We start from the raw sequence: 27,695 nt of genomic DNA, 5'->3' as shown, positions 1-27,695 counted from the left end.
GGAAGTAAGTGCATGTGTCTGATTGTGTATTGTCTGTGTTGACTGGTATACTCTGCGTGTGTGTGTGAGTCTGTGCACATCTGAGTGTGCGTGTCTGATCATGTTTTATCTGGCTTTGTTAACAGGGTATGGCATGAATGTGTGTGTGAGTCCAACTGTGCACGTCTGAGTGTGCGTGTGTGATTGTGTTTCGTCTGGCTGTGTTAACTGGGTATAACGTGAGTGTGTGTATCTGTGTGATTGTGTTTCGTCTGGCTGTGTTAACTGGGTATAACATGAGTGTGTGTATCTGTCTGTGTGTGTCTGTACATATCTGAGTGTGGGTGTCTAGCCATGTTTCATCTGTGTTAACTGGGTATAGTGTGAGTGTATCTATGTGTGAGTATGTGTGTTCAACTATACAACACATCTAGGTATGTGTCTCATATTTTATCTAGCTGTGTTGACTGGTTATAGTGTGAGTGTGTGTATGCTTGTGTGTGTGTCCAGCTGTGCATGTCTGGGTGTGTGTGACCATGTTTTGTCTGGCCGAGTTAACTGCATATAGTGTGAGTGTGTGTGTGTGTGTTTGTGCACATCTGGGTGGGTGTGTCTCACCAGGTTTGGTATGGCGGTGTTGAATGTGCATGGTGTGAGTGTGTGTCTATGGCTGTGTCTGGCTGTGCATGTCTGAATGTGTGTATCTGTGGGGGGGGTCTCATGTGTATATCTCGGGGTGAGGGCACACGCCTTCAGTGTGTCACTGTCTGGCTGTTGCAAATGAAGCCTTCAGGGTGTGAGCTGCAAAGCTTTGGGCTCTTGCAGGAAACTGCTACTCCCAGAGTTCCCAGCCCCTCTCATGGACCCACCAGGCCTGGGGTTGTGGGATTACTTGAGTCCTCCTTGCCCCCACCAATCCCCAGAGATGCCTGCCCCAACAACACGCCCAGGAACCTGAGCACAAAAGCTCCCTTCCATTTGCAGGTGACCCCGTGGGACCCCAGCTTCCTCCAAACCCAGACCCTGAAACCATCCCGAGGTCCCTGGCGGTGGGTAGGGGAGGCTCTGGGGAGAGGTCCTGAGGCTTGACTCCCCTCTCTGTTCCCACCCGCAGCCCTGCATCCTCATGAATAACACTCAACAGCTACGAGTTCAGCTGGAGAAGATGTTCGAAGCCATGGGAGGAAAGGAGGTGAGGCAGGGCCGAGGCAGGGCTGGAGAAGGGATGGGGCACCCCCACCACTGTGTCCCTGCAGGCCCCCGAGCTCATATGCCACCAGGCCTGGGGATGAATTCCAGCTCAACCATGCTCTTAAACCCAGGCTTGCAGCATAACTGTCTGTGCCTCAGTTTCCCCTGCAGCCCCTTGGGATCCCTTTCCCTGGGTCAGATGAGAAAATGCCCAGTACATGTGGATACTTACTGAACCTGGCCTGGTGTCCCTTCTCCCTCCTTAGCTGGATGCTGAAGCCAGTGACATCCTGAAGGAGCTTCAGGTGAAACTCAATAACGTCTTGGACGAGCTCAGCCGGGTGTTTGCTACCAGGTGGGAGCATCTCCAGGGCTGGGGGCAGTGGGGAGGGAACAGCCTTCAGCCCTCTAAGCCTGGGGCATCTGGAGGCTCAGCAGATGTAGAGGTGAAGATTGCAGGCTCAGAGTTAGACAAGGCTGAGTTCAAATCTTGGCTTTACTGCTTACTAGCTGTGTGGCCTTGGGTGAGTCACTTAACTTCTCTGAGCCTTATTTTTTTTTTATTCCTCTGTAAAGTTGGGGTGATGACAATAATAGTACCTGGGTAGGATTTTGAGAATGAAATGAACAATGCGGGCAAATGTCTTATCCCTTTGCCTGGTTCTGCTGTTACTATTTTCCACTCTTTTTTTTTTTTTTTTTTTTTGAGACGAAGTCTCGTTCTGTCACCAGGCTGGAGTGCAGTGGCGCGATCTCGGCTCACTGCACCCTCCACTTCCTGGGTTCAAGTAGCTGGGACTATAGGTGCATGCCACCACACCCAGCTAATTTTTGTATTTTTAGTAGAGACAGGGTTTCACCATGTTGGCCAGGGTGGTCTCGATCTCTTGACCTCGTGATCCGCCCGCCTTGGCCTCCCAAAGTGTTTGGATTAAAGGCGTGAGCCACCGCATCTGGCCTGTTCTCCATTCTTGCTCAGTTATGTGCTGTGATGCAAATGATATGACCTCAAGGACCACAGATCAGCATCTGTGTCCTCATCCAGCCCTTCCTGTGGTCTGAGCCCTTCCCTTCTGTGTCCCCAGCTTCCAGCCACACATTGAAGAGTGTGTCAAACAGATGGGTGACATCCTTAGCCAGGTTAAGGGCACAGGCAATGTGCCAGCCAGTGCCTGCAGCAGCGTGGCCCAGGACGCTGACAATGTGTTGCAGCCCATCATGGACCTGCTGGACAGCAAGTGAGCCGGGCCAGGTGGACTGGGCTGGCCAGGGAGGGGCTGGGGCAGGGCCATAGAGACCCAGGGACTGGCTGGAGAGGGTGTGCAGGGAATGTTTGCTGGGTGGTCACTGGATAGTTGGATGGCTGAGTAGATGGTGGCATGAAGGGGATGGAAAGTTGGGTGGGTAAATAATTGGAAGGATTGGTGAGTAAATATTTGTGTGGATGAATGAATGGTGGATGAATAGGTGACATGAGGGATGGGTAGGTGGGTGGACGCATGGATTAAAAGATAAATGTTTAGAAGGATAGATGGAGGATAGATGTTTTAAAAAGATGGATGGGTGGATAGTTGGGTAAGTATTTGGATGGATTAATAAATGTTTTGATGCATAGATGGATTGATGCTTAGATGGATGGATGTCTGGCAGGCTGGCTTGATGGATGGTTGGATGGACGATGGATGGATGGATGGATGGATGGATGGATGGATGGATGGATAAATGGTTGGATATGCAGATAAATATTTGGATGGATGAATAAATGTTTTGATGCATAAATGGATGGACAGATGGGTGGATGGATGAATAAATGGATGGGTGGGTAGATGGATGGATAGATAGGTGGATAAATATTTGGATAAATGAATAAATGTTTTGATGTATAGATGGATTGATGCATAGATGGCTGGCTGGCTGGCTGGCTGGCTGGCTGGATGGATGGATGGATAGGTCAATAGATATTTAGATCATTGAATAAATGTTTTGATGCATAAATGGATGGACAGATGGGTGGATGGATGAATAAATGGATGGTTGGATGGGTGGGTGGGTAGATGGATGGATGCTGGATAGATATAGGTGGATAAATATTTGGATGGATAAGTAAATGTTTTGATGCATAAATGGATGGACAGATGGGGGGTGGGTGGATGAGTGGGTGGATGGATGGATGAATAGGTGAGAAATATTTGGATGGATGAATAAATGTTTTGATGCATAGATGGATGGACAGATGGATGAATGGACGGGTGGATGGATAAATAAATGGATAAGTGGATGGATGGGTAGAAGGATGCATGGAAGGATGGATGGATGAACAGATGGACGGATGGATGGATAGAAAAAGAAATAGAGAATTAAGGACCACTGGGGGAGGGATGGATTGGTGGGTGACTGGATCAGTTGGTGGATGGATCTTGGTGGACTGCCTGTCTCCTTCAACCCCTATCCATCCAACCACAATCTCTTTGCTGTTTTCCCTTTCAAGTCTGCCCTCCTCTGACCATTCCCCTCCTGTTCCTCTTGGGCATGGCCTTCTCCCTCATAGTCCCTGATCTCCATCCTTCCTGTTTCGGTTCATCCCCCACACTGTTCTTTCAAACATGAAAGTCTGGCCGTGTCTCCCTCTTGAACACTCCATGGCTCCCCACTACCCCCATCCTGATAAGGCCCAAGACTTCCTCCCAGACATTGGGGCCCCTTCCCGTCTGGTCCCTGCTGACTAGTCCAACCACCACTCACTCTTCTCTTCGTGCATCAGATATCATAGCCCCATTAAACCACCCAGGGGTCCCTGTACAGGCTGTGGGCCCTCTTTCCTATCTGTGGAATGCCTTGCCCACCTGTTAATGGAAGGTGGCTGTGGGTTGGGGCGAGCTGGGCCCTCTCTCAGACCTGCCCCTCGTCCCCAGCCTGACCCTCTTTGCCAAAATCTGTGAGAAGACTGTGCTGAAGCGAGTGCTGAAGGAGCTGTGGAAGCTGGTTATGAACACCATGGAGAAAACCATCGTCCTGCCGCCCCTCACTGACCAGACGGTGAGACCTGCAGGGCGCCCGAGGGGACATTTAGGCCACCTCCCTGGCGAGAGCCCAGAAAACTTGGTGCCTAGAGGCTGGGGGGTGAGAACAAAGGCATCCGGTCTCAGAGAGGTCATCCAGGCTCAAGGGCCATTCAAGGGTCATGGAAGCCACCAGAGGTCAGTGGGGGGCCATTCAGAGGTCAGAGAGGTCACACGGGGGTTAAAGATCATCGAAGAGTTAAAGAGGTCATTCAGAGTCCATTGTATTTTCTCTGGGGTCAAAGACATCAGGTAGAGTCAAGAGACCACTAAAGCCATAGAGGTCACATGTAGGTCAAAATAGCTTTCAAAGGTCAGAGGTCATCTAGAAAACAGGTCAGTTTCGGGATCAAGGTTATCCTTGAGCCACGGAAGGCATAGACATTGGCCAGGCACCGTGGCTCACGCCTGCAATCCCAGCACTTTGGGAGGCTCGAGGCGGGCAGATTGCTTGAGGTCAGGAGTTCGAGACCAGCATGGGCAACATGGTGAAATCTTGTCTCTACTAAAAATACAAAAATTAGCTGGGTGTGGTGGCACATGCCTGTGATCCTGGCTTCTTGGGAAACTGAGGCACAAAAACTGTTTGAACCTAAGAGGTAGAGGCTGCAGTGAGCTCAGATGGCGCCACTGCACACTCCAGCCTGGGCAACAGAACGAGACCCTGTCTCAAAAAAAAAAAAAAAAAAAAAAAAGAAGGCATAGACATCAATGGGTTTTTCTAAGGGCTTTGGGGCTCATTCAAAAGCCAAAGAGGCGAGACACCATGGACTTCAAAGATCAGAGATCAATAGACCAATGGGCTCCTGGAAGTCACCCAGAGGTCATGGAGGGCATCCAAGGTCAGAGAGGTCAAGCAGAGGTCATTGGCCATCCAGAGACCAGGACCGATAGACCAGAGGCCATAATCTCTAGGGACCAAGGGGACCCAAACATCTGTAGAGGGATGTAGCTGGGCGCGGGTCCCTCCGGGAGGCATCAAGAACCTGAGGACAGCAATGGCATGTGGGCTGTGGGCACATCAGGGAGTGGGGAGGTCTTTCCCTGGTGGACCACGGAGGCTTGGGGAGGGTGCGTGGGGGCCATAGATGGGTGACGATGGTGGGGGAGGCTCGGACTTCCCATCCTTCCACCTCCTCTGGGCTGGGCTGGGGCAGGGGTCTTGCCCCTCCGTGCTGCCATCTCTGCCCCCTCCCTGGCCTTCCCGGGAGACTCATGGTACCTTATTCCCCCCTCCCCCACCGCCCCGCCCCCATCACGGATGACAGATGATCGTAAGTAGAGGCCCGTCTGTCCGTCTGTCTGTCCGTCCTCTCTGTGTCTGGACTCGGCCCACCGCGTCACTGCACCCCTCTCCCCACCCACCCAGCGCCCCCTCCTCACCCACCATCCTCCCTCCCGCCTAGATGTGCCTGTGTCTGTCTGGGGCGGGGCATGGGGAGGGGGCGGGGCTGGGAGGGAGGGAGACCACGCCCACCCTCCCTATCCCATTGAAGTCTGGAGGAGCCCCACTACCCACTCCCAAACCCCAAGCCCAGCTCCTCCTTCGCAGCGGACCTGCCGTCTAAGGGTAGAATCCAACCTTGCTCCCATGCCCAGATGTCACCAGACGCCCTGAAGTTAGAAAGAGGATCAACCCCAGGATTCCTCTGACCTCCTCTTTGGGCTCTGAACTGTCAGCAGCTTCCCAGAATGCAGGTCCTCACCATGAGGGTCTCTACTTCTGATTCCTCTGAAATTCCATGCTCCAGACCATTCCTCGGTACCCCACCACCCTGTCTACCCAACTCCCGCCATCCACACCGACACACCAATCCCAGACATACACCCAGGTGCCCAAGTGGGAGACTTTTGTCATGGCTTTGATGTCAGGTAGACTTGGGGTCAAATCCTAGCCCAGCCACTGTCTCTCTCTGTGACCTTGGGAAGTCACTTGACCTCCCAGCCTCTGTTTCCTTGTCTGGAAAATGGGGCTCATTGCATCACCTCCCTGAGGGTAGTTCTAAGAACCAAATGGCATGATGCATTAAAATACTCATCTCAGTATTGCCTGAACCCAGGAAGCAGAGGTTGCAGTGAGCCGAGATCGCGCCACTGCACTCTCAGTGACCGGCCCAGAGGCAGAGCTAATGGTGGTGGTGGTGGTGGTGGTGGTGATATGCAGACATGTATAAGAGCAGAGACAAAACAACTTCAGATTTTCCCTTTGTGGGCAAGACAAGGCTGTTACAAGATTTCACTTTGTTAAAAGTTTACAAGTGCTCTTCTTACTTCCTGGTAGCTGCAGCCTGGGTCTTTGGCTATAACCACTTGGTGGCAGCATACCCAGCCACAGGCAATGCATTTGTAGGCAGGGGGAATAAAGGAATTCGCATTTAATGACTCCCCATATGCCAGGCCTTCTCATAGCTCCTGTTTCAGCTCACCTTCATGATAACCCATTGAGTGAGGTGGATATTATTATCCCCATTTTGCAGATGAGGAAAGCTGAGGCTCAGAGAGGAGTCACTTGTTCAAGGTCATATAGTAAATATATGCCAGAATCAGGATTCAAATTCAGATCTGTCTGAATATGCAGCCCATTTGCTTTCCTGTTAACCCAAGAATCAAGAGTCTCATGTGTACAGTAAATGTAAATGGATTATATTTTGGCAGTGGCTTTTTTCCCTTCTTTCTGACTTTCTTTAGCTCTGTATCTGTATCTTTCTCTCTCTCTTTCCTGTCTCTGCCTCTCACACCATTTAAGAGTGAGTCATTAAAGCGCACGCACGTGTGCGCACACACACAGACACACACACAAACACACTATCCCCATGCAACCCAGTCACCAGTACCCTGTGCAGTGTGGATTCCCCCATCCCCATGAATATTCCTGTGAGCATCCCAGGTTCCCACCCTGCACGACTTGCCAGGTTGATCACCCTGTGACATTATCTCTGCAGGGGAACCTCTTGAGAAAACATGGCAAGGGATTAGAAAAGGTAATGAGGGCCTTGTCTCACTGAGGCCCTGAGCTCCAGTGTCTGGGCATGCGTGTGCATGTGTGTGCGTCTGTCTGTGCACCTGGGCAGGAAGGGCAGCTGGGGGTCGTGGGTAGGAGATAGCTGTCCTAACCAAGTCCTGCAAAACCAGAAGTCAGAGATGAAGTGATTCTCCAGGGACAGAACGTGCAGTGTGTGTGTCCACATGTGAACTAATGTGTGTGCACAAACAGCTCCCATCCTCCCACAGCAATACCCACAGGGCTCATCCGAGCCCTGGGCTCAGCTGAAATTCTGTGGCTTCTTGAGGAGCCTACACACTAGATCACCACCCTGGATTGAGACGTGTTGTTTTTTATGTAGATTTCTATTTGTTGCTGTGCTAATGGGTGTTTCTTGTTAAGGAGATGGGAGCTACAGCAACACGCCAGCAGCTGTCTTGCTGTGCACTTGTGCAGAAGATATTGTTGTACATTTGTGCCTACCTACAAATGGAGTCTTAGCTTTGTGAATGTGGGTCACAGGGGTTCCGTACTCTCTCTGCCAGCCCTTTGCGGGACACATTCAGTGTCCCAGGCACCCTATATGTGGATGTGAATCCGTGTGGGGTCAAGTGTGTGTGGGTTTTTGTGTGTGATATAATTGTGTATATGCCTGCGAGTGTTTAGGGGTGCACGTATGTAGTTTAGTGTATGGGTTCTTCAGCACTGAGTGAACTTACAGTACATGTTAGTATGTTTTTTGTAGACTCGGGTGCTGGGATATAGGGGCAGCCCCTTAGGGAATGGAGGAGGAGAGAGATTCCTAGCCCTGTCTCATCTCCCCACCTCCCCAGGTGCCCCATCCTGGGGCAGGCTGACTGTGGGATGAGGCTGCTTCCAGCCTCCTGGGCACCCCGAGAGTGTGCTGGCAGTCAAGGAGTCTGACCTCTAAACCCCTGCTAGGGGACAAGAGGAGGTGCTAGCTGGGGAGGGGGCCCACCATTAGACCCAGGACCTGGGGAGGAGCTCCTGGGCTGGGAAGTGAGACTGTGCTTTGAGGGGGCAGGGAAGTCCCACTGAGTATCCTCCCAGCAGTCACCAGAACTCTGACCTCCACCTGATTCTCTCCACAGGGCAGGGTGAAATTGCCAAGCCACTCAGACGTAAGACCGGCCTCTCACTGTCTGTCTGGCTCCCATCCCACTCCCCCCCACCCTACCCCTGTGCCCCCTTCCACCTCTGTGGTTCGTGCCGTCCGAGGGCGTACTGTGAACCTGTCTGTTGGTCTCTTCTTCCTTTGTCTGTCTGGCTTGCTCGTGGGGGGTGGTGGGTGGGGGGTTGGTGGGTAGGGCAGAGGGTACCCAGGAAGGCCCCTGAGCCCTGCCAGACTACAGGTGGGTGCAGCAGGGGAAACTGAGGCCCAGTCCGCTGGACCCCTGAGTAACTGTGCCTTGTAAGAACCTCAGGATCACAGACAAGAAATAAGAATAGTAACAGCCAAGATGATAATAATAATACCAGTGGGAATGACCAGGTGGCCAGCTGGTAGACTATGAACATAATTCCAAATATCTCCACTGTAAATGGGCCCCCTCCCCACCTAGCCTCACCCAGGACCCCCAAACCACCCCAGGACCCAGTAATACAAGACTTGTTACCTCAATACTCAGCCCCACCCTGTCCCCCAAGTTACCATGGGTATCCCTGTTAGCCACGGTAGGAATTGAGGCTCAGAGCGTTCAGGGACAAGCCTGGGGCCATCCAGCAGTGACAGAGGAGGCTAGACACATGCCTTCCAGGCTGGGACCCCGTCTCCCTTAGCATTGCCCGTGACTTTGAGACCAAGTGATAATTAGCGAACACTGAGCAAAGACTTGTTTAGTCCAGACTAAGCCACAAAGTGGATATAATTTTCCTCATCTAGATGGGAAAACTGAGGCTCAGAGAGGTTAAGTGACTTGCCCAGGGCCACACAGCAGGACTGCAATTTGAACCCAGGCCCATCTGGCTTGTCAGAGCCATCACCACATCACCATCTTGCTAGTGTCTGTTTGGGGGTGGGGTGGAGGATGGATATGGAGGTGTTTGTATAGAGGGAGGATTTTTCCTTTAAAAGGTCAGACTGGCTGGCAACATGGCTCACGCCTGTAATCCCAGCACTTTGGGAGGCTGAGGTAGGAGGATCGATTGAGCCCAGGAATTCAAGACCAGCCTGGACAACACAGCAAGACCCCATCTCTATGAAAAAAATTTCAAAAACTAGCTGGATATGGTGGCTCACACGTGTAGTCCCAGCTACTGGGGAGGCGGGAGGATTGCTTGAGCCCAGGAGTTTGAGGCTGCAGTGAGCTATGATCATGCCACTGCACTCCAGCCTGGGCAACAGAGGGAGATTCTGTCTCAAAAAAAAAAAAAAAAAAGAAAGAAAAATCAGACTGAAATTCCTCCCAGATTACAGGGGAAATTTCCCTGCAGAGGGGATGCTCCCTTGAGGAGGAGGAGGTGTTTGACCAGAGCCATTTTCTGAAACCCCAGCCTGGCCTATTGTGTTCCCAAAGCTCCCTTTCCCTGGAAAGCCCTGCCCACACCCACAAACACCACCGTCTGAGGCTCCCCCAACCCACTGCCCCTCACAGTCTGGTCCCTGTCTGTTTCTCCTGTTACACAAGCCTGGGTGGGGCTGAGAGGGTGGGGACTATCCTCACAGGACCGGGATTTTCAGGGACAAGGTCACCACATCCTCCTCAGTTCTTCCTGGGGAATTCCAGACCTCTGTCCCTGGGACACAATTATTGCCCTGCCCACAGCCTTTGGGCAAGAACCAAGATGGTCTCTGGGGCTGGAGTGTCAGCTGTAGCGCCCCTGCCCTCACCCAGCTGTCTGTTGTTACCCGCAGGGAACCCAGATGATCTTCAATGCAGCCAAGGAGCTGGGTCAGCTGTCCAAACTCAAGGTGAGGAGTGGGGATAGATTATGGGGTGAGGGACTGCCCCCCAAACTCATGTGGCTTCCAGGTTGCCACCATCCTGGGGGAGGGGTCCCAGGATGATGACATGCATTACAGGCTCAAAGGACAGAAACTCTACTCACTGAAGCACAAGATATTTGCTCCCCAGTGTGTCGGAAAGATGTGAATGGTTCAGCTTCAGGTACAGCTTGATCAAGAGGGCAAGTCATTTATTCAGCCAATATTTTTTGAGCACCTGCTGTGTACCAGTCACATATTGGGTGCTGGGATGATGAAAACATAGACCCTCAGCCCAGCTCCTCCAAGTTTAACAGGGATGAGACCCATAGACACAGATTCCAAAGGCGGAGCCCACTCCACCCACATGGCCCCTCTCCCCATCCATCCAGGATCACATGGTACGAGAAGAAGCCAAGAGCTTGACCCCAAAGCAGTGCGCGGTTGTTGAGTTGGCCCTGGACACCATCAAGGTGAGAGGCCCTACCCCTCCCCATCCCGGGTGGGGGATGTAGAGGGTGTGGCTGCTGTGGTCATGGACTTAGGCTCGCCTCAGACCCACATTAATTCGTTCAGTTTATGAACACTCCTTCGTTCCCCTGTCTGTGCCAGAGCTGGGCTGGCTAATGCTGGAGCCTTAAGGAGCCCCAGGTCGGGGAAGACTGCTGGATACAGACATTCTCAGCCTTGTAGGATTAGGCTTGGGGTAGAGGGAAGGATGTGGGCTGGGGGATCCCAAAGAGTGAGAAGGTGTAGAGGGAAGAATGTAGAGGACCTCGTGCCAGGCATTTCTTGAGGTGTAGAAGGGTAGAGGGAAGGATGGGGGCTGGGCGAGCCCAAGGTGGGAGAAGCCAGGGCTTCCTGGAAGAGGGCATGTGAGAGGTGGGTTCTGAGGAATGCATAGGAGTTCACTAGGCAAAGCAAAGGAAGAGGTGAGAAAGTAGTAGCGGGAAGAATTGGGAGTGGGGACAGCAGGGCTACCCAGCCCTATGAGTGGGTAGAGGTTCCCACCATCCTCACCTCTCCCCACCCTGTCCTCCCCAGCAATATTTCCACGCGGGTGGCGTGGGCCTCAAGAAGACCTTCCTGGAGAAGAGCCCAGACCTGCAATCCTTGCGCTATGCCCTGTCGCTCTACACGCAGGCCACCGACCTGCTAATCAAGACCTTTGTACAGACGCAATCGGCCCAGGGTAAGGGTGCCCAGACCGGATCACCCTTCCCCGCTCCGCGGAGACAGCCCCGCCCCAAGCCTGAGCGGCTGCCATTGGCTCACTCCCCTGTGACGTCATGGATGGGGCGGAATTGACATCTCTGCACCAAGTCCATGGACCAATGAGTGATCAAAGGTTCATGGGGGCGGGGCCTCTGACGTCACAGGCCGGGAGGTGATCGTCAACCCCCGGGAAAATCTGTGATGTCCTGGGGCCAGACAATGATTAACAGCTCTGGGATGGAATGTCGTTGACATCAAGGACCAGGGTAGGATTGATGACTCTTAGGTGTGGAACCTGTGACGTTGTAGGGCCACAAGGTGATTGTCATCTCCTGGGAAAATCAGTGGTGTCCCAGGGCCAATGAATGATTGTCAGCTCCTGAGGGACCTGGACAGTCATGGGTCCAGGGAATGGTTGACAGCTCTGGGAGACTTCAGGAGTGATTGACAGCTCAGGATGGGCAGGACCTCTGATGTCAAGGGGTCAAGGAATGATTGGCAGGTCCATGGGTGGGAACTTTGACGTCATGGTCCCAGAGAGTGGTTGAACTCCCCTGAGGAGGGACCTCTGTGATGTCATGGGGCTAAGGAATGATTGACAGCTCCGAGGGCGGGAGGGACCTCGACTTGGTGGGGGAGGGTGGACGGAGAGGGAGTTCCCATTTCTCAAACTCTCTCTTTCTCTCTGTCTTTTGCTTCGGTCTCCTGTCCCTCTCTGAGCGCACACACACGGCAGCTGGGGCTGGATGGAGGGCAGGATTCCCTGGGGACCCCCCCTTTTCAAAATTGGTCCCGACAAGGGGAAGAAGTTTGGCGGCTTGACCTCAGGAGGGGGAGGGAGAATCGCCATCGACACCCAGCCTGGGGCGAGGGGAGCAAAGCCCTGTGGCCTCCAACGGCCCCCTTCTCCCCCGATCCAGCCAGCCCAGGGCCCTCCGTGGGCGCTGGGTCTCTAAGCTCAGCTTCCCTTCCAGTCCTGGCTGCTTTTAGTGTCCCTGGTGTCCCTGGAGCAGGAGGCTGTCTGTCTGTCTCTCCGTCTGTCTGCAGCTGACGTTTCTCTCTCTCTTGTTTTTCCTCCCTCTCACTCGCTGTCCCCTCTCCGCGCCTCCCCTGCCCCCTCCACACACACTCCTCCATCCTCACCTCTCACTGGCTCGTCTCTCCCCGCTCCCCATGCTTCCCACCTCTCTCCCCCTTCCACCACCCCCCCCAATTAGTCCATGGTGGAAAAGGTACTAGGTTTACCCTTAGTGAAGACATTTATCCTGAGAAGGGTACGTGCCTCCGCCGCCCGCCCGCCGCCCGCGCCTGGTGCCCGGTGCCTGCGCCCCTCCTGGCCCCGGCTAGTAAAAGGATCGTCCTTCTGCCTCAAGGGCCTGCAGGGCCGCCGCCCAGGCCTGAGCGGCTTGGAGGGCCCAGGCGGGTGAGGGGGAAGGACGATTTGCTGGTTCTACATGGGGAAGAAGCGATTCCAGTGGGAATCCCAGAATCCATTTCTCCTGATATGACATATTTTTTAAGCCAGATCCTGGGACCCCGGGACAGGCACCTGTCAGGTTAAGAGCTGGGCTCTGATTCCAGCCCAGCCACTCCACGGGTAGGCACCTTGGGCAAGAATCTGTCTCCCTGAGCCTCAGTTTTCTCATCTGTAAAATGGGGACAGTCAAGGACCTTACTTCATAGGATTATTGTTATTGATATTATTATTATTTAGAGACAAGGTCTCCTTCTGTCACCTAGGCTGGAATGCAGTGGTGCAATCACTGCTCACTGCAGCCTCCCTCCTGTGCTCAAGTGATCCTCCTGCCCCAGCCTCCCGAGGAGCTGGGACTACAGGCACACGTCACATGGCTAGCTAATTTTTAATTTTTTTTGTAGAGAGGGGGCCTCACTTTGTTGCCCAGGCTGATCTCAGTGAACACTTATCGGGCTCTAAGGCTGAGCAGGACCTTGTGCCAGGCATTTCTTGAAGAATCTGTGTTTGGTTTTGTTGTTGTTGTTTGAGACAGAGTCTCACTCTGTCGCCCAGGCTGGAATGCAGTGGGGAAATCTCAGCTTACTGCAACCTCCGTCCACCTCCTGGTTTCAAGCGATTCTTGTGCCTCAGCCTCCTGAGTAGCTGGGATTACAGGCCCGCACCACCACGCCTGGCTAATTTTTGTATTTTTAGTAGAGACAGGGTTTTGCCATGTTGGCCAGGCTGGTCTTGAACTCTTGGCCTCAAGTGGTCCACCCATCTTGGCCTCGGCCTTCCAAAGTGCTAGGATGACAGGTGTAATCCCAGCGCCTGGCTATTTTGTTTTTAATTTGAGGCAGACGCTGTCACCCAGGCTGGAGTGCAATGGCGAAATCTCAGCTCACTGCAGCCGCCACCTCCTGGGCTATGTTGCCCAGGCTGGTCTCGAACTCCTGGCCTCAAATGATCCTCCCACCTTGGCCTCCCAAAGTGCTGGGATTACAGGCATGAGCCTCTGTGCCTAGCCTTCTTGGGGAAACTGAAACAGATTTCTTTAACTGCCCCACGAGGGGTACATCATTCCACAGATGAGATACTGAGAGCCAAAGGAGATTCAACCACTTGTCTGAGGAACCTTCCCCTGCAGGGGTCCCGGGACTTGGGGAGTGGGGAGTGGGGTTAGAAGAAGCACTGAGAGGCCCAGGAAAGACCTTTCCCCGCGGAGCCAGCAAAGCACGGGATGGGGGCACCCAGCACTGCCTCCCTCCCCCCTTCTTACTAGCTTTGGCCTTGGTCTGACCCCTCACCTGACCCACCACTGTCCAATTCCCCCTGGCACCCCCGGCACCCCAGTCTGGCCCGGATTGAGCTTGCTATGAAGCATCGGCCTGGGGGAGGGCGGGGCGGCTGAGCATGTGACTGGTGGCGGGAGGCAGGGGTGGAATGGGAGCCTGAGGCAACAAGGAAGACGGCCTGGGGCGTGCAGCAAAGACTGGGGCCACATACCCCAGTACTGGGGTGATGGGGGTCTCCAGGCCCCTGTGCTCCCCAACCCTCAGTCACTTCCTGTCCAGCGTGAGGTAACCCAATCAGCGTTTGACTGACCCAACCTCCCACCCTCACCTCTGACTTTCCCCTTCTTCTCCCCGTGCATGGGGTGGTCCAGGAGTGGGGAGCTGCCTGGTGGGGGGTGGGGAGGGGCTGGTGGAGGTGCTGGCGGTCACAGGTCCACAGGCCCTACAGGATGCCCTTTCGAGTCACAGAAGGCGGGACCGGGAGAGATTCTTTTAAGCTGCCCCATCAATGATCCCCATTGGCACCATGGAGGACACGTGTGGTGGCCCCAAACAGAAGCACACCACCCCATGATTCAAGCAGACAAGGGAAATTTTTGACTCCATAATGGAAAAATTAGGGGTTGAGGCCTGGCACGGTGGTGCATGCCTGTAATCCCAGCACTTTGGGAGGCCAAGTTGGGCAGATCACTTGAAGTCAGGAGTTTGAGACCAGCCTGACCAACATGGTGAAACCCCATCTCTACTAAAAATAACAAAAATTAGCCAGGCGTGTTGGTGGATGCCTGTAATCCCAGCTACTCAGGAGGCTGAGGCAGGAGAATCGCTTTAACCTGGGAGGCAGTGAGCCGAGATTGTGCCATTACACTCCAGCCTGGTGACACAGCAAGACTCTATCTCAAAAACAAAAAAGAAGGCCAGGTGCGGTGGCTCATGACTGTAGCAGATCACCAGGTCAAGAGATCAAGACCATCCTGGCCAACATGGTGAAACCCCGTCTCAAAACTACAAAAATTAGCTGGGTGTGGTGGCGTGCGCCTGTAGTCCCAGCTACTCAGGAGGCTGAGGCAGGAGAATCGCTTGAACCTGGGAGGCGGAGGTTGCAGTGAGCCGAGATTTCGCCATTGCACTCCAGCCTGGGCGACAGAGCAAAAAAAGAAAAAAAAAAAAGAAAAGAAACTTAAGATTGTGCACTAGAAGGGAAATAGGGGTAAGGAAAATAAAAGATGCCCCTATGAGCTGTCGCATCAGGAGGGATGAGGATTCTGGGCCAGGTGATGCAATGAAGTGACCTGTGGGGCTGGGTCAGAGTTAACAAGGGCAAGAATGGGGTGAGTGGGGAGAGGTAATAGTAACCTATTGGAAAGGGCCACTATTGGAAGGGGTGTTGCAGGTCACAAAAACCACTTTGATTATTTCAGAGTGAGGTGGGAGCCATGGAAGAGTTTGGTTTTGCTTTGTTTTGTTTTTTGAGACAGTCTTGCTCTGTCACCCAGACTGAAGTGCAGTGGCGGGATCATAGCTCACTGCAGCCTCAACCAGCTGGGATTAAGCAATCCCCCTGCCTCAGCCTCCCAGATAGCTGGGACTACAGGTGCATGCATCACCACACCTGGCTAATTTTCTTTTCTCTCTTTTTTTTTTTTTTTTTTGAGACAGGGTCTCTCTCTGTCACCCAGGCTGGAGTGCAGTGGTGCAGTCTCGGCTCACTGCAACCTCTGCCTCCCAGGTTCAAGTGATTCTCCTGTCTCAGCTTCCCAAGTAGCTGGGATTACAGGTGTGCACTACCACACCCGGCTAATTTTTGTATTTTTAGTAGAGACAGGGTTTCGCCATGTTGGCCAGGATGGGCTCGAACTCTTGACCTCAAGTTATCTGCCCACCTCAGCCTCCCAAAATGCTGGGATTACAAGCATGAGCCTCCCAAAGTACTGGGGTTACAGGCATGAGCCACCACTGCCCGACCCATGGAAGAGTTTTGAGCAGAGGAGGGACATGATCTGACTTTTAAATTTTATTTATTTTTTTTTAATTTTCTGAGACAGGGTCTTGCTCTGTCACCCAGGTTGAAGTGCAGTGGTGCGATCTCGTCTCACTGCAGCCTGGACCCTTCTAAGCTCAAGTGTTCCTCCCACCTCAGCCACCAGAGTAGCTGGGGCTACAAGCACGCCCCACCATGGCCACTAATTTTTGTATTTATTGTAGAGATGGGGTTTTGCCATGTTGTCCAGGCTAGTCTCAAACTCCTGAGCTCAAGTGAGTTTGCCTCACCCTCCCAAAATGCTGGGATTACAGCTGTGAGCCACCGCGCCCTGCCGACATGATCTGACTTAATAGGATTTTTCTGGCTGGTATACTGAGAGTAGATGAAAGAGTGGAAGGAAGACCAGCAAGGAGGCTACTGCAATAGTCCAGGCATGGGATGCTGGGGGCAGGTGTAGGATACAGGTAAAAGACATGGCTCTGCTTCTGGATGTATTTTGAAGGTAGAGCTGGCAGGATTTTCCAGTTTATGGGCACCTAGGGAGGAAGTGAAGACAAAGAAGAGTGTCAAATATTGAGGTGCAAGGTCAGTTTGAGGACCCACGGAGGAGAAAATGACAAAAGGGGGTTGGAAGGAGTGACAACTATGTAGGATGAGAATTGAGTTGGTGACGTTGTTGCAGCCAAGAGGACAAACAGCCACAGGAGGCCAGGGTGCCAGACGCTGCCAAGACGTAATGTAACATGAAGACTGAATTTTGACAACATGGCAGTCAATGGAATAAGAAAAAAGAAAAGAATTGCATTAGGCTCAGAGAGGTTAAGCAATCTACCCAAGATCACACAGCAAGGCAGTAAAAGGCCAGAACCCAAGATTCTTGGCTTCCCAAGAGCACCTCCCATCCTGGCCCCCCATCAGTGCCTCCCTATCAGGGCTGATGACCTGGTGCCGCCAGCACAGGTGGGTGGGAGGCCGTCAAGGTCCCTCCTGGTGGGTGGGAAAGAACAGAGCTCACGCTGACCATCCTCCCCTGCTCTGCCCAGGCTTGGGTGTAGAAGACCCTGTGGGTGAAGTCTCTGTCCATGTTGAGCTGTTCACTCATCCAGGAACTGGGGAACACAAGGTCACAGTGAAAGGTGAGTGGTCTGAGGTGGGAGGGACTTGCTAGGTTCTAAAACAGAAACCAAACTCAAACTGGCTTAAGCAACACCCTTTTTTTGTTGTTGTTGTTTAATGGTCCATGAAACGGAAACGTCCAAAGGTCGCCACCTTCAGGCATGGCTGGATCCAGCAGTGTAAACAGTTTTATAAGACTGAATCCCACTTTCTCCATCTCTCAGCCCTGCTTTCCTTTTCTTGGCTTTTGTTGACTAGAACACAGATTGGGCTGTTTTTGACATGGCTTAAATAAGACAGAATTAGGCCAGGCACGGTGGCTCATGCCTGTAATCCCAGCACTTTGGGAGGCCGAAGCTGGCAGATCAGGCCAGGAGTTCAAGACCAGCCTGGCCAACATGGTGAAACCCTGTTTCTACTAAAAATTCAAAAAGTAGCTGGGTGTGGTGGCGTGTGCTTGTAATCCCAGCTACTCAGGAGGCTGAGGTGGGAGGATCGCTTGAACCCGGGAGGTGGAGTTTGCAGTGAGCTGAGATTGCGCCACTGCACTCCAGCCTGGGTGACAGAGTGAGACTCCATGTAAACAAACAAACAAAAATGATAGAATTGGTTTTTCTCTGGGGTAACAGTTTAAGTAGCAACCAGCCTCGAGCTGATATGGAGGCTTCGCAGTGTTGGTGATCTGTGCTGCTGCCATCTTTTGTTGCATTTTCATCCCTAATGTGTTGTTGTTGTTTGTTTGTTTTAGAGGCCAGAGTCTCACTCTGTTGCCCAGGTTGGAGCGCTGTGGTGCAATCACAGCACACTGCAGCCTCAAACTCCCGGGCTCTAGCGATCCTCCTGCCTCAGCTTCCGGAGTCGCTGGGATTGCAGGCATGCAGCATCACACCTGGCCACTTTTTAAATTATATTTTTGTAGAGATGGGGTCTCACTATGGTATCCAGGCTGGTCTCAAACTCCTGGCCTCAAGCAGTCCTCCCACCTGGGCCTCCCAAAGTGCTGGGATTCCAGACGTGAGCCACCATACCTGGACCCAAATGTGTTTTTCCTCCACTATAGGGTCACAAAGAGCTCAGCCCCCACAAGCATTGCAGACTGCGGCTAGAGGAAGGAGAAAGTTTAGGGTTCACTCCCTGCCTTTTAAGCCACAGTGGAGAAGTAGTACACGTGATTTTTTTCTCTCCCCTCATTGGCCAAAACATATCATATGACCACACTTAGCTTCATGGGAATGCTGGGAAATGTAGTCTTTATTTCAGACAGGGTTTTTGGCGGCAGGCGAGGGGGGGTGTTTTTATTTTTTATTTTTTTAGACAGGATCTTGCTTTGTCACACAGGCTGGAGTGCAGTGGCACAATCTCAGCTCACTGCAACTGCCGCCTCCCAGGCTCAAGCAATCCTCCTGCTTTAGCCCCACAAGTATGTGGGACTATAGGCACGTGCCACCACGCCCAGCTGATTTTTGTATTTTTCGTAGAGACAGGGTTTCACCATGTTGCCCAGGCTGGTCTCAAACTCCTGGACTCAAGTGATCCACCCGCCTTGGCCTCCCGAAGTGGTGGGATTACAAGCGTGAGCCACTGCGCCCAGCCTTGGGCAGGTTTTGAGAGCCACAAACATCTACTTTTTCCAACTGGGAGAACCTGACCTGTCTTACCCTCTACTTCCCCCAACAGTCGTGGCTGCCAATGACCTCAAGTGGCAGACTTCTGGCATCTTCCGGCCGTTCATCGAGGTCAACATCATTGGGCCCCAGCTCAGCGACAAGAAACGCAAGTTTGCGACCAAATCCAAGAACAATAGCTGGGCTCCCAAGTACAATGAGAGCTTCCAGTTGTGAGTTTGGGATGCTTTGAAGAGCATGGGGGCAAGGGAGGGGGCATCCGCCAGGTGAACCCCAAAGCTAGCTAGGCAGGAGGGATCTGGAATCTGGGCCCGGGAATGGGAGGGGCCACATTCTAGGTGGGGGTGCTGGAAAGGGAGACCCCTTAGTAGTGCTGACATCAGGGAGGGGACACGAGGATGGAGGTCACCTTTGGGGGCTGGCAGATCCAAGGGGAGGCAATGAGTAGAGTGGGGTAACTTCATGATGAAGACTTGCAGAGGGGAGGGAAAGTCTGGGCAGGAAGTGCATGGTGGGCAGGGCCATTGCTGGGGCTGGAGACTGTCTGGTGAAGGAATGAGGGTGGCAGTGATGACGCTTATGAGTGGGGGGCTGAGGGACCTGGGGACAGGACTGAGGTCGCATGGGGGTGGGGACTACTGGAGTCGACACTGAGCCTTGTCAGGACCGTTGGGGCAGCCCATCTGGAGGAGTCGGCTCTGGGGACAAGAGTGGAGTGTAGATGGATCCCAGGCTTGGGGGTGGGTGTCACGTGGGGTGGAGGTGGGGTCACATTGGATGGAGGTTCTTGGAGTTGGGAGTGGGCCTAGGCTGCGGGTATCAGGATAGGGTCTAGAGGATGCTGATGATGTGGACAGCATAAAAAAGTCTGCTCTGGCCGGGTGTGCTGGCTCACACTTGTCATCCCAGCACTCTGGGACGCCGAGGCAGACAGATCACCTGAGGTCAGGAGTTCAAGACCAGCCTGGCCAACATGGTGAAACCCCGTCTCTACTAAAAATACAAAAAAAAAAAAAAAAAAAAAAAAATTAGCCGGGTGTGGTGGCGCACACCTGTGATCCCAGCTACTCTGGATGCTAAGGCAGAAGAATCACTTGAGTCCGGGAGGCGGAGGGTGCAGTGAGCCAAGATCAAGCCATTGCATTCCAGCCTGGGCAACAAAAGCGAAACTCCACCTCAAAAAAAAAAAAAAAAAAAAAAGTGCTCTGGCTGAGTATGGTGGCTCACGCCTGTAAGCTCAACACTTTGGGAGGCCAAGGTGGGCAGATAACTTGAGGCCAGGAGTTCGAGACCAGCCTGGCCAACATGGTGAAACTTCATCTCTATTAAAAATATAAAATATGGCCGGGTGCGGTGGCTCACACCTGTAATCCCAGCACTTTGGGAGGCCAAGGCGGGCAGATCACGAGGTCAGGAGATGGAGACCATCCTGGCTAACACGGTGAAACCCTGTCTCTACTAAAAATACAAAACCTAGCCAGGCGTGGTGGCAGGCGCCTGTAGTCCCAGCTACTCGGGAGGCTGAGGCAGGAGAATGGCGTGAACCCGGGAGGCAGAGCTTGCAGTGAGCCGAGATCGTGCCACTGCACTCCAGCCTGGGCAACAGAGCAAGACTCCGTCTAAAAGAAATATATATTATATAATTATATATAAAATATGTATTTATATTATATAATTATATATAAAATATGTATTTATATTATATTATATAATTATATATAAAATATGTATTTATATTAAATTATATAATTATATATTACATAATATATAATATATAATATATATATCATATATAAATATATTTTTATATATTTTTATATACATATAATATATAATATTTATATTATATATAAAATTATATATAGTATATATTATATATTATAAATAAAATTATATATAGTATATATTATATAAAGTATATATAATATATTATATATTTCATATATTATATATTGTATATAATATAGTATATATAAAAAATATTAGCTGGGTGTTGTGGTGGGCGCCTGTAATCCCAGCTACGAGGGAGGCTGAGACAGGAGAATTGCTTGAACCCAGGAGGCAGAGGCTGCAATGACCCAAGATGGCGCTACTGCAGTCCAGCCTGGGCTACAGAGTGAGACTCAAAAAAATAAAAAATACAGAAATTAGCCGGGTGTGGTGGCAGGCGCTTGTAATCCCAGCTACTCCAGAGGGTGAGGGGTACGAGAATCGCTTGAACCCAGGAGGCACAGGTTGCAGTGAGCCATGATTGTACCACGGCACTGCAGCCTGGGCGACAGAGCAAGACTCTGTCTCAAAAAAAAAAAAAAAAAAAAAAGTCTGTTCACGGGGGTAGATGGATGGTGGTGGTTAGCAGGGGTAGAGTTGGGGTCATCCAGGGTAGATCCTTGGGTCGAGTGTCAGCCTCACAGAGCACTGGGGCAGGGCAATGTTGTTGGATGTTCTTAGGGGACAGAAGTGCAGAAGAAAGTAGTCCCAGCTACCTGGGAGGCTGGGGCAGGAAGATCGCTTGAGCTCAGGAGTTTAAGGCTGCAATGAGCTATGATTGTGACACTGCACTCCAGCCTGGGTGACTGACATAGCGAGACCCTGTCTTTAAAAATACAAAAAACTATGGGCCAGGCGCGGTGGCTGACGCTTGTAATCCCAACACTTTGGGAGGCCAAGGCAGTGGATCACCTGAGGTTAGGAGTTCGAGACCAGCCTGGCCAACATGGTGAGACCCTCCCCCCCCCCCCCAATCTCTACTAAAAATACAAAAAATCAGCCAGGTGTGGTGGTGCATGCCTGTAATCCCAGCTACTAGGGAGGCTGAGGCAGAAGAATCATTTGAACCCAGGAGGCAGAGGTTGCAGTGAGCCGCGATTGTGCCACTGCATTCCAGCCTGGGTGACAGAGGGAGATGCCCACTCAAAAAATAAAAATAAATAAAAATAAATAAAAATGCACAGGGGTAAGGGTAAATCAGAGCTGGTTAGCTGGTATTATCTAGGGGGCCTGGGAGCTCTTATGGGACAAGATTGAAGCCAGTTCCATGTCGTGTCAGCACAGGGCTCTTGGTCAGAAGGTTTTGGGGCGATTGGCCCCTTCAGGGGATACTCAGGAGGAGAAGCATGGTCTAGTGGGAGGTCAGATGTCAGCCAGGGTGGGCCGGAGTACTTCAGGGATAGAGGTACAACCTGGGAGGTGGACAAGAGGGAGCAGCTGGGCGTGGCCCTGTAAGAGGGGCTCTTATCCAGCTGGCGTCAGGGCGGGTCACTGGGACTGCTTAGGGGCAGGAGCACAGGTGAGGGGCATGCGGGAGGCGGTGTCACCCATGGTGAGGCACCAGGGCAGGCTCATGTCTGGAGGGCATCTTGGAAGTAAGAGGGGTGGGCTGGGGGTGTGGGGGGCTGGGGAAAGGGCCACGTCGTGGGTCTAGAGGAGAGCCTGGTTAAAGAGCTTCTGGGTGGGACATTAGGGGCAGGGCCGTGCGGGCACCAGTTCAGCCGGCAGAGGGCACAGGCGCGGGTATCTCAGGGTGGGAGCATGGCCTTGCGGGGCGGTGTCTGAGGGGCGGGAGCTGGATGTGAAACTATGTGGTCATTTTTCGGTGGGTGGAAAAATGGGACGAACAGGCGTGGGCGTGGCTCAGCTCGGGGTCAGCTGTTGTGGGCGCGGCCAAGCACAGGGTTGTAGGTCAAGTAACGGGGCAGGGGCGGGGCTAGCGTAGCGTGGGAGGTGACAGGTGTGGGTACCCCGGTGGGGGCGGGGCCGTGGGCGGGGCATCACAGTAGGTGTGGCCTGTCTCACGTTCCGCCCCTCCGCACGCAGCACGCTGAGCGCCGACGCGGGTCCCGAGTGCTATGAGCTGCAGGTGTGCGTCAAGGACTATTGCTTCGCGCGCGAGGACCGCACAGTGGGGCTGGCCGTGCTGCAGCTGCGTGAGCTGGTCCAGCGCGGGAGCGCCGCCTGCTGGCTGCCGCTCGGCCGCCGCATCCACATGGACGACACGGGCCTCACGGTGCTGCGAATCCTCTCGCAGCGCAGCAACGACGAGGTGGCCAAGGAGTTCGTGAAGCTGAAGTCGGACACGCGCTCCGCCGAGGAGGGCGGTGCCGCGCCTGCGCCTTAGCGCGGGGCGGTCGGCCGAGCGGCACTGGGCCTGCGCGGAGGGCGCTGGGCGGGGAGGGACGGGGCTTGGGCCTTGGTAGGACCTCCCCGAGGGCGGGGCTCGAGGGGGGCTCCACGCCGAGGGTGGGCTGCGCCTACGCCCTTGACTCAGCCTTCCCCTTTGGGGATTAGGAATGGAGGATGCCCCGCCCTCTCGGGAGGCCAAGCCCAAGGGCGCGACGAAGGAAGAAGCCACATCCCCAACTTGAGGCCACGCCCCCAGCACCTAGGGGGCATTTTGAGCTGGGGTGGGGGAAACCTCATCCCTATGGAGGAGGCCACATCCCGGGGCTCTGGTACCGGGAGGCACCACCTCATGTCCCCTGGAAAAGCCATAAGATGGGACCCAGACCCCTGGGACCCCAGACCAATTGCCAAGTATGGAAATCTCAGCTCCCTCGAGGGGGGGCCCTGGGCAAGGGGTAGGGCTCTCTGGAGCGCCCCTCTAGGTGGCCTGGGGACTGGAGGGACCAGGATGCTGGTTGGAGGGCCCCGGAATACCGGAGTCCCTTTAGATGTTTGTGCAAAAAATAAATGGGGGGAGGGGGGAGGATGGGATTTCAAAAGCACATGCGCCCTTGGGCGCCCAAACCCTGGGGGCCGAGGGGACGGCTCTGGTTCCCCACGCTGCCCCTACTTCCCTTTGGGAGTTTGCCTCTCCCTCTCCCCCAACAAACCCAGTCCTCGTATCATAGAGTTCAACACACCCATTTGACAGATGGCAAAACTGAGGCTTAAAGAGTTGCTTGAGACTTGGCCAAGGTTCCAGGTGCCATACCCTCTGTGCCCCTGCCTTAGGCCTGTGTGCCCCATGGAAGGGTGGGCTGAGATCGGGATGACCTGACACAGCTCCCTATTGCTGCTAATTCCCCCTCGGGGGCCTCCTCCAAGGGGTGGGAATTCCAGGCCAAGACCCCTACTTCGCCTTTCCTTCTCCGGCTGCCAAGCAGGACCTCTGCCCTCAGCCCTTTCTCCTGGGATCTCCATGGGGGAATGCCATGAGGGCCTCCCACCACTAAAGAGAATTTGGGATCCCCTGTTCCCAGGTTTCTCCATCCCTTCTTCCTTTTCCAGAATTTTCCAAATAGGAAAGAACAGAAGGAGACCAGAAACTCTAGGGGGGAGAAAGAGAATGAGAGAAAGAGAGAATGAGAGAGAGAGAAACACAAACACAGTGACACAGTGAGAGCTTAGTCTCCAAGATCCTATTCATTGATTCAAACACCCAAGCCACAGGATACCTCAGATGGCCCTCTTGCCAGCTGGAAGCTCTTTCTTCAATGAGCAAAGTTACAGTGACCTGGCTGGAGTTACCTCGTGCACATAGGACCTTAGGGGAAAGTTCAGCGTGGACTGTATTTGCTCTGGGATCTGCTTTTCCACATGTGTGTATGGCACGCCTTTTTCTGCTGGATTGGGAAGGTCAAGATTTTGCTGTGCTAGGGAGAAATGAAAACGGGGTGAGATGAGTAGCTGGGTTTCTGGAGGATAGAACATCAGACGGGGAGGCTTTCCGAGGTGAAGAATGAGAGGGAACAACTTACTAGAGAGAAAAGAGCTCCAGGCCTGGGGAACAGCACGTGCGAAGGCCAGGAGAGAAGAACTGTTGAAACAACGAGAAGGGTGGCACGGCTGGAGCTGAGCCAGCAAGGGGGATCGTGAGGAGCCTTGGGGTTGGGGAGATCTGCAGAAGCATCAGACCAGGCAGGGCCTCGTACGCAGTCCTGAGGAGTTTTACTTTTATTCTAAGACAGCTGGGGAGCTCCAGGAGCTGTTTTAAGTTGGGGAGAGACTGGATTCCAGCCTGCAAAAGCTGTTTTGTGAAGACTAAAACCAGTGAGGAGAGGTGGAGGTGCTTTGGGGACACTGAAATGGATTCTTGGAAAGATTCTGAAGGCTGTGTTGAAAAGACACCTATAGCTGTGGGGACATGACTATAATCCCAGCATTTTGGGAGACCGAGGCTGGCAGATCACTTAAGGTCAGGAGTTTGAGACCAGCCTGGCCAACATGGCGAAACCCCATCTCTGCTAAAAATACAAAAATTAGCTGGGTGTGGTGGTGCGCGCCTGTAGTCCCAGCTGCTCAGGAGACTGAGGCGGGAGAATCGCTTGAACCCTGGAGGCAGAGGTTTTAGTGAGTCGTGATCACACAACTGCACTCCAGCCTGGGCAACAGAACAATACTCCATTCCCTCCCCTCTACCCCCCCCCCAAAAAAAAATCCTGCCCTTAGATGAGCTCCAGGGCTGCTGAGTACAGTTGTCCCAGTTGCACAGTGCCCAAGGGTTTGGCATTGCTAAGAAGGCCACATGCAAATCCTAGATGTTGAGTGTTGTATGTTTGTGACGTTGGTTTCCCGACACGTGAATGGTCCAAGTGTCTGGAAGAAGTGGCGCCACTTTCTAATTTGCTTGAAGATGTTGCATGTCCCTTAAGTTCAGACAGGTGCAGGTAACTGGAGGTTCTGAACCAAAGGTTAAAATGCAAATTCTCATACAGGGTTGGGAAGTTGTAGCCAGGGATAAGCTTATGTGACTGTTATATGGACTGAGGAGCAGATGTGAATTTCGGACCATGACATGGCTGAGGGTGGGGGTCGGGTGGATGGATGATTCAGGGTTGTAACCCGTAGAGCCCAAAGGGGAAGTGATCTGTGACCTGGGGTGAGGGTGATCTGTAAGATTTTTGGATGGCTGGAAAGAAATGGGGAAGTCGAGCTGCCTGAGAGAGCCAAGATATTTCCCAAAAGATTCCTTAGGAGTCTTTCTGGTCAAGACCTCCGTGTGTGTGTGTGTGTTTAGGGTTCCCCAACAATGGCCCAGGCATGTGAAGGAAACAAGCTTCTTCAGGGAATATTTGTTGAATGAGTTTTCCTGACTCCCAGGCTAGAACTGTTTTTGCAATTTCCACCCTCTTTTCTTTCCCCCAGAGAACTCATATTCGTCCTTCAAAACCCATCACGGAAACCCCTCTTGGAAAAAACCCTCCTTCCTTCCCCTCAGGACTTTCCCAGCCACCGTCTCTCCACCAGTCCAGCCTGATGCCATGGGACTGGGGGTTTCTCTGTCCAGCTCTGTTTCTCCCAGACTGGGGTCTGAGGCCTCTCAGGACCCCCAACTTTACCTAGCACAGTCTGGGCACAAGTGGGTGACAGGGAGTCTACGCCTAGTGGAATTATGTATTGGGGCAGGGTCAGTGTGAGAATACACATCCGCATGCATGTCTGTCCATGTCTGTCCGTACCAACCTTCCCCTTCCACACGGACCTGGGCACATAGGAGGTGTCTGAGCCTGACACATGGGACAGAGAGTGGACATGGCTGAGACACGGACAGAGAAAAGACAAGGAGTCCAGGGTGCTGAAAGCCTTTTGAAATCAGGAAGTTCCTGTGTTGGCAGAACAAAGCCCAGAGAGGAGCAGGGCTTTCCCCAACGCCACCCAGCAAGTGGACACAGAGCCCAGCCTTGGATGACACCTCCAGGGTTCTGAACCCTGGACCTCGCTTTATGCAAGGAGCTGGCCCCACATTTCCATGAATCGGTGAAACAGCACAAGAGGGTTGGCCTGTGGCAGGGCAAGGGTTAAAGGGGTGACATTGAGGGATGCCTCAGAGTCAAAGTCCCCTGACCAAGAGGAATAGAGTAGAAAACACAGAGACAGAGGGTGAGATCACGCCCCGATGAGGACGGAGAGAGACAGAGATGGAGAGAGACATAGAGGTGGAATATACAGAGAAAGATAAATGCAGAGACCAAGGCAGGGGGTGTCAGGGGAAGTAAAGAGGGTGTCCCGAAGAAAGAAGGATCTGTTCACTCTTATCAGTCTGTCCTCGAATGATTTGCATAAAATGAGGAGGTGCCTGTCCACACCCCCAATTCCTCTCTCAGGCCCCAGAGCCTGAGACCTCACCATGCCCCCATCAGAGATGCAAAAAACTAAACACCCAACTAGAAATCCTTGGGACCTCTCTCGGCTGGGATCTCAGAGCCTTTCTGTCCCCTACCCCTACCCCATGTGCTGTCAATTTTGCAGATGGGGACAACCTGGGGCCTCCCGGAACTCTGCCACCCTGGGGAAGTTGGGGGAGGGCCTTAGTCCCGGATCACAACCCCGTCTGCTCCCCAGAATCCTTTCCTAAGAATCGTTGAGGACCAAAGTTGTCTTTGCTGACACGTGTTGCTTTTCTCTTTGCCTTTTATTGTTTCAGAGAAAAATCAAGTTGACTGTGTCAAGTAACACCCCACCCCTTACCCCCGTCCAGCCATAGTGGCTCTCTGGAGACACAGGTCACAGGCGGAGGGTCCCCTGATCATCCCCAACCACACAGCCAGGGGGACTTGACCCCTGTCCACCCCTGTCTCGTGCTCCCTCAGACCCCCACAAACCGGCCAAGCAGTCCAGGGAGGCTTCCCCTCCACACAACTTCCCTTAGCATGTGATTGCAGATGTGAAATCAAAACGTTGTTTGTTTTTTGTTTTGTTTTGATTCTACCCCGTCGGTCCAGTGTCTGCACAGACACCTTCATTTCTCTGTAAATATGTGACTTGGAACAAATGTTTAACACAAACGAGAAGTGGTCATGAATGCATGGTGTTGAGATGTTTTGCACTATTCTGACTTTTTGGTCTCTGTAAAAATATTTTATTAACAGCAGACATTAAAAAAAGAAAAACCACACACAGCCTTGGA

At 52.9% G+C, this 27,695-nt stretch overlaps 1 protein-coding gene across 5 annotated transcripts in view; it reads left to right on the top strand.

The window, feature by feature from the left end:
• Positions 1-27,695, top strand: part of UNC13A (unc-13 homolog A) — an 86,688-nt gene extending 58,993 nt beyond the window's left edge. For 2 of the 5 annotated variants that reach the window (XM_055372109.2, XM_055372108.2), the window contains exons 31-42: positions 1,094-1,171; positions 1,437-1,525; positions 2,256-2,408; positions 4,083-4,206; positions 7,172-7,210; positions 8,325-8,354; positions 10,088-10,144; positions 10,549-10,629; positions 11,201-11,348; positions 17,150-17,242; positions 18,900-19,059; positions 22,664-27,695. In XM_055372109.2, the coding sequence (XP_055228084.1) occupies positions 1,094-1,171; positions 1,437-1,525; positions 2,256-2,408; positions 4,083-4,206; positions 7,172-7,210; positions 8,325-8,354; positions 10,088-10,144; positions 10,549-10,629; positions 11,201-11,348; positions 17,150-17,242; positions 18,900-19,059; positions 22,664-22,964 (1,353 nt within the window). In that variant the 3' untranslated portion in view covers positions 22,965-27,695. The other 3 variants (XM_055372107.2, XM_055372110.2, XM_055372112.2) reach the window with 3 other exon arrangements.

This window comes from Gorilla gorilla, chromosome 20 (genome assembly GCF_029281585.2).
Source record: "Gorilla gorilla gorilla isolate KB3781 chromosome 20, NHGRI_mGorGor1-v2.1_pri, whole genome shotgun sequence".
In the NCBI taxonomy this organism is placed as follows: domain Eukaryota; kingdom Metazoa; phylum Chordata; class Mammalia; order Primates; family Hominidae; genus Gorilla; species Gorilla gorilla.
This window is presented reverse-complemented; position numbering and strand designations above follow the sequence as displayed.